Source organism: Rattus norvegicus, chromosome 9 (assembly GCF_036323735.1).
Source record: "Rattus norvegicus strain BN/NHsdMcwi chromosome 9, GRCr8, whole genome shotgun sequence".
In the NCBI taxonomy this organism is placed as follows: Eukaryota; Metazoa; Chordata; class Mammalia; order Rodentia; family Muridae; genus Rattus; species Rattus norvegicus.
In genome coordinates, this window is record NC_086027.1 from 75,426,304 (window position 1) to 75,432,809 (window position 6,506).

The window sequence follows — 6,506 nt, forward strand, 5'->3', positions numbered from 1 at the left end:
GGAAAGAAAGGCAGGGACCTAAAGAGAAACTGACACAGACAGTGCTGCTTCCTGGGTTGTTCTCTATCTGGCCTCCTGACTCATACTCATGTAGCCTTCTCACAGTCCAAGCCCCCATGCTCAGGGGTGGTGCCACCCACAGTAGGCAGGGCCCTCCCACATCAATCAGTGAACAAGACAGTTTCTAACAGACCGGTCTGATCTGGACAAGCTGTAAATTAGGATTCTCTCAGGTGACTCTGGGTGTGTCAAGTTGGCAGCTAAAGCTCTCTAGGACATGCACCATCACAGCTTAAAACTTTTTTAGATAAGTGATTTGTTCCCATGAAGATGGGTTAAGAACAGTTTCATTTCCACTTAATTTGTTCTAGTAAAAAGTAAAAGGTTAAAAGCCCAAAGGTTAAGAAAGAATGCAATAGGATATTCTCATTACTGTGTTATTTTTAGAGGTTGTATCATAACAAGGAAACCACTCTGGTTTCTAAGATAGACACAGATTTGAAAAAAAAAGTAATGTATAATACATGAAGTAACATTTATAACAGTATAGGAAAGATGCCATTGTCCTGGATCATAAGGCAAAATGAAGTAGACTGAAAATTCTAACAGATTCCTCCCATGTCTCCTGAGGACAGGAGAATATTCCTTCTCTGCCATTCTATATGGCGTATCCTTGTGTGAACGTAGTTTTTATATATATATAAGATTCCACTTCAGCAAGGCATTTAAAAAAGGCTTTCTCCTCCTGAAGGTGGTGGACGCGTGAAGATTGAGAGTGTAAAGCTGGATTTCAAGGAGAAGGCCCAAGCTAAAGTTGGCTCACTTGACAATGCTCACCATGTACCTGGAGGTGGTAACGTGAAGGTGAGATGAGGCCATAAACCAGTCCTGTGATTGTGCAAGCATATTTCATATGAACTATTCTTTTAAAGTTATTTTTTGTTTTTGAGGTTATAATTTACATAATATAATACATTATTGCATCATTTCCTCCTTCCTTTTCCTCTCTCTAAAATCTTCTTTCTCTTTCAGATCCATGGCCATGTTTTTAATTAGTTGTTACACACACACCACACACACACACACACACACACACACACACACGTTTGTGTAGAGATATGTTGCTAACTAGGAGAGCCTGAAACTACTACTTTAGTAACCCAGCACAGTCCCTAACTACATTCTGAAATGGCTTGATCAAAACGGGTCTCTGGTTAAAGAACTCTCAAACGGGAAGGAGGGGTGCTACGTTGATTCACACACCATGTCCTTATCAGCTGTAGGATAGAGCTGGCGACTGGTGAAGATGCTTGGGCTAATGAGGACCAATGTTTCTCCTAAACAGATTGACAGCCAAAAGCTGAACTTCCGAGAGCATGCAAAGGCCCGCGTCGACCACGGGGCTGAGATCATCACACAGTCGCCAAGCAGGTCAAGCGTGGCGTCTCCCCGGCGACTCAGCAATGTCTCCTCTTCTGGAAGCATCAACCTGCTCGAATCCCCTCAGCTGGCCACTTTGGCTGAGGACGTCACTGCGGCGCTCGCTAAGCAGGGCTTGTGAATCCTTCTCATCTAGCACTGAAGTACCATTTAGGCATGAGCTCTTGGCAGGAGTGGGCTCTGAGCAGGTGTCATATTCATTCTTTACAAACCATAGATAAATAATCTCATCCCCCAACTGTAGTAATTGTTACAATTTTATATAAAAAAAAGAATAGTATATGCAGAAAATGACCTGAATTCCATCCGCAACAAGAGCACATGGCTTTACATGGATACAATTGGACAATTATTTTCGCTCTGCTCTGTTTTGCATGGAGTATTATTATTATTATTATTTTTAAAATTGCATTTTTACCTTTCATGTGCCTGAAGGCTATCCAATACATTCTGAAAGGCCTTGTTAAAAATCCAAGCTGCTCATTTCCCTATTCTGTTTATGGTTGGAAAGATTAAAAACTATCCATTGTCGCTTACTACAGGTTCAAGGAAATCAAGGAGTCTGAGTGCAGGAAGGAAAGAGCATGTAAGAGACACATTTTTTAAAGTGTTATTTTGTATAAATGGGAAGAAAGATGCAACTAAGTTATTGATGTTTGGGACCTGGATGATTATATCAGAGTATGCCGTTCCAATAAATTATTTAACTAAAAGCTAGATTAAAGCATGTGAGCGGTGTTTGAAGAAGTGGTGTGGAAGTGCGTCTCTTAGGATTGATGCACTTTCGTTAGGATGGGCTCGAGTCTGATTAGAATGTCAGTTGATTGGCTAGATTTGTGTCCACACAGTCAGTTTCATGCCCCCATTCCATCTGTTTGATACAGTATTATAGATATAAATATATATATATATTTCTCTGTGGCCATTTGTGATACTTCCTCATATACTTGAATATGATACTTCTTTATTCACAGTATCTGTGTCTCCTGCACCCTTTGGTGTTGCAATTTTAGGTATGTGAAAGTAGATGTTAGCAGGGTTCTCTCCCTATTTAAAAATACATTTTACAAAGACAAAGAGTTTGAGCATGAAGTTGCTTTCTGTAACAACTCAAAGCTGTAACCCTGTTTTAGTGCCAGAATCAAGTCCTTCCTGTGATGCTAGAACATTTTATTTTTCTTTGCTTCCACCAACATGGAGTTTGTGGAGTGGGTCCAGTTATGCATAAAGGGGTTTACAGATTGTTGGTCTATGGATTTATCTCATGTTTAATTACTGAATAGTTTGGGTTTTATCCCTCTAATTATTCATGAAACCAATCCCTTACTATTCATTTCTTCTCTTTCTCTTTTCCTTTTTCCATTTGCTAAAGTTGAAAGTAGGAAAATAGTTTTGGATATCTTTTCTTGTTCTCCAAATAGTATCTGTTCATTAAATAATTCTCTGATAGAAGATATTTGGCTTCCTTCTCCCAAAGACCTCTTCAAAAATGAGAAATACAACATATTAAGAATATATATATATATATATATATATATATTCTTTGAGACACAGATATCTAAATCCATCTCTCCAGGATTCTACATGAACATGGTATGATTTTTTTTATTTTATATACAGTCTCAACATCACAATTCATTAATTTCATTTACAAATCATACTAAGTGAATAAGCAAGAGTCAATGGCCCAAAAGAAGACAAAGCATTATCAAACCAAGTGGACTTTTCCCTTAACATTTAATTTGTTCTTTTTCTTGCTCAGGATTGGTAGACTGAATCTGAAGGGTTAAATGTAAAAAGTTGGCTAGGTGTTTTATGTCTCTGAAACAAGCCAAGCCCTGTCTATAAAGGAGACGGTGAACATGAACAAGACAGAGACGTACAGGTGTGTCTGAGACAGAAGGCAAGTGGATGCGAAGGCAGAGAGGAAACAGGTGGCAGTTTAGTGATCCATTGAGTATTATGGCCAATGTGACAGCCACATGGAAAGCTTAGCATCAAACGAAGACATTCTTCACAGCTAGTAGGTACACACACAGACACAGACACAGACACACACACACACACACACACACACACACACACACACACACAGAGAGAGAGAGAGAGAGAGAGACACACACACACACACAGAGAGAGAGAGAGACACACACACACACAGAGAGAGAGAGAGAGAGACAGAGAGAGAGAGAGAGACACACACACGTCTTTGTAAATTGTTTTTTTAATATATAACTTTAAAACTACCATGTAATGGTTGCTTTCACTCTGGACAATCCATTCCTTACCTACTCTTGAATGCACAAGAAATGGAAGAAGGAACGTCTGTGTGTGGAGAAGGCCAGTCCTACAGTTTTGGTAGACAAGGATTAAAGTTATCTAGGAAAAAGAGAGTTAATAGATGATCCGTGTGGTTTTAAACTATGTAGGAAGTAATTTCAACCCAGTTTATTATAAAAATTAAGGCTAAGCAAAGGTTTTTTTAAGTGTTCAAGTTCATTTTCTTACGATGTGTATTCAAAATAAAATTATGTAAGCCCCAAGTTAATAGATCTAGCACTAAAATATCATTTTTCTAATGTTAATACAATTATAATGGATACAAGTCCTTGTTCTATGTGAAAATGTGATTCACACATGAATGTAAAGTCAACACAAGAAGGACCTGAATTTTTTGTACCAGACAGAGACAGAGAAATGCACAGGCTAAAATTCACTTCCTTATGGGAATGTGGGATGGATCCCACCTTACCTACTTAAGATAATGACTCAAATTAAGCTTTTTGGACACCACTTTTGTGGGGATACACATACGCTGATCTAGAAATGAAAGGCGCACAGCTACATTTCTAGATCCACTAATGCCAGTTTCTCTTTGGCTTCAGCCTTTGAGAACCTGTTCAAGAATACGTAAGTATCCAGAGCTCTGAAGAGTTCGAAGGCCAACTTTTTCAGTGAACTCACACACTCTGGGTCTCCTGCAACTGACAATTGGGTACCTTGCAACAATGCGGGAAGGATCCGAGTTTATGATGAGTTTCAAAGGCCGTGTTCACTTAGGAACTGACTCTCTCTGGATCTGCCTGCTGCGTTCCAGCAGGATGACGGGCTGAAATCCCACCCATAGGGAAGACACCTGTGCAATTCCAGCTCAGTTTGGCTGAAGGTAACTAAAGAAGAAGGTCCAGTAAATGGAAGAATAGACTACAGCTGGCCTTCTCCACACACACACGCACACACACGCACGCACGCACACACACAGATGTGGGATAGAAGAGAGATCAGCACCAAAATGTAGCATTATATCAGTAGTAGTAAAGAAATAATATAAATGTGAATGATTCTGACTTAGCTGCATTTATAGTTTTCTTCTCATTTTTCATGCCACAGGGGGGAAAAAAAGAAATGATTTATAGTAGAAGTAGCAAGGCAAAAGTAGATTTATCATTTGGAAAGGCAAATTTCAGGCATTTCTTCAAGACTGGTGTGCTAAAATTAATACTGTTGTTGTGTTTTTACACCTAGAAGTTTTAGCCTGGACATGTAGATTGAGGCCAAGTCCCTATGTAGGAAAAAGGTTTTTTTCAAAACCCCTAAAAAAATGCCAATCATGAAAGTCCACTTCAACTTTAGCAAAAAAATTCAACAAAAAGTATACTCTGTATGCTGGGATCCCAAGGTTCCAACACACCATCTTTGGGGGGGTTCTTTCTTCTGATAATTCTAGAGCCTGTTACCATAGAAAGGAATTTCTTCAATGGCTGATTGTAGTTAGTTCATGTTTTTCAATCAATTTGCAAATGTATTTGTTGCTGTATAGTGATTGTTTTGCAAAATAAAATTGCTTGTCATCTAACTACAAATTTCAGACTTTTTTAAAAACATCGTTTCTTCATCTCTGGAGGGAAATATAAGTGTGTGTGTGTGTGTGTGTGTGTGTGTGTGTGTGTGTGTGTGTGTTAAGTATATGTGCACACAAATCATTTGATCCAATCAAAGAAAAACTGAGGTTAAAAGGCCACAATTATGTATCAGTTTCCTATCATGTGTTTGGTCCCTCTAGAAGGCAATTCTATATCACACAATCTACTTGATAAAAAAATGTTTTGGGGTTTTGTTTGTTTGTTTTTGGTGCTAGGCATCAATGCCAGGACAGTGCACATATTAGAGAAATAGTCTATCACTGAGCTACATCTCCAGTGGAAATGCAGTTTTCTATTCTAAAAGAATAGTGTGAGTGAGACCCAAGTCTTGTACAAAGTCTTACAAAATTAGCTTGAAAAATAGGTTGACAAAAATAAATTTAAAAAAACTAAATTTCCCACCTCAAAACTCAACTCATCCATTGTCCCCTCTCAATGGCACTCCAGGGTGTTCCTGAGTAAAGTATGACTCGTCAGAATGTGAAAATTCTGTGTAGCCCTGGATGGAGACTTAAGACACTCAGTATATGAACTTACACATAGAACTACACAGAACAAGACAGTCATGAACAGAAAAGCCCGTGTTATGCAAATGTGCCAAAAATCCTGTGCTCGGGTAGTTTATAGCCCAGCGTGGTGCATTGCAGGCCTGCTCGGCTGGCTCCCATCTCCTCTGTCTCCTCCTTTGGAAGCTCATCCATAATAAATTCCCATTGTGCTTGTCACTGTCTTCAGTTTCTTGTTCCAAGACATAAGAACCTAGAACTGATGGTGGATGCCCACTGAACCCCAGTGTCAGCTAACATCATTAGCAGGATGCTGTCTGTTCCCAGTACTAGAAACTTAAAATGGCTTAAGTGCAGGTTCAATTTCTTGGTTCAGTTAAGTACCTAGACAAGTCACCTGCCTGCTGTGTGCTGGGGAACACAGGAAAATATCTAGTTACCCCAGTGTGCTCCAATGACAGGCCATAGTATGAATTCACCAAAGTCCAACCTAGTGGGACCAGTAAGTTTATTGACCTTTCTTAATAAGCACAGGAGTTCTGTTCAGAAGCATAGGTGACTGCACATACAACCAAGTCATCTCAAAGTATGCCCCAGGATGGATGCTGACCTCATAGAAAAGACATCGTGAAGACTC

At 39.3% G+C, this 6,506-nt stretch overlaps 1 protein-coding gene across 51 annotated transcripts in view; it reads left to right on the forward strand.

Annotated features, from left to right (window-relative positions):
* The window catches only part of Map2 (microtubule-associated protein 2), a 258,569-nt gene extending 253,266 nt beyond the window's left edge, over positions 1-5,303 (forward strand). For 50 of the 51 annotated variants that reach the window (XM_063266724.1, XM_063266731.1, XM_063266715.1 and 47 more), the window contains 2 exons: positions 752-864; positions 1,346-5,303. In XM_063266724.1, the coding sequence (XP_063122794.1) occupies positions 752-864; positions 1,346-1,561 (329 nt within the window). In that variant the 3' untranslated portion in view covers positions 1,562-5,303. 51 annotated transcript variants of the gene reach the window in all.
* Positions 5,304-6,506: the final 1,203 nt, after the last annotated feature.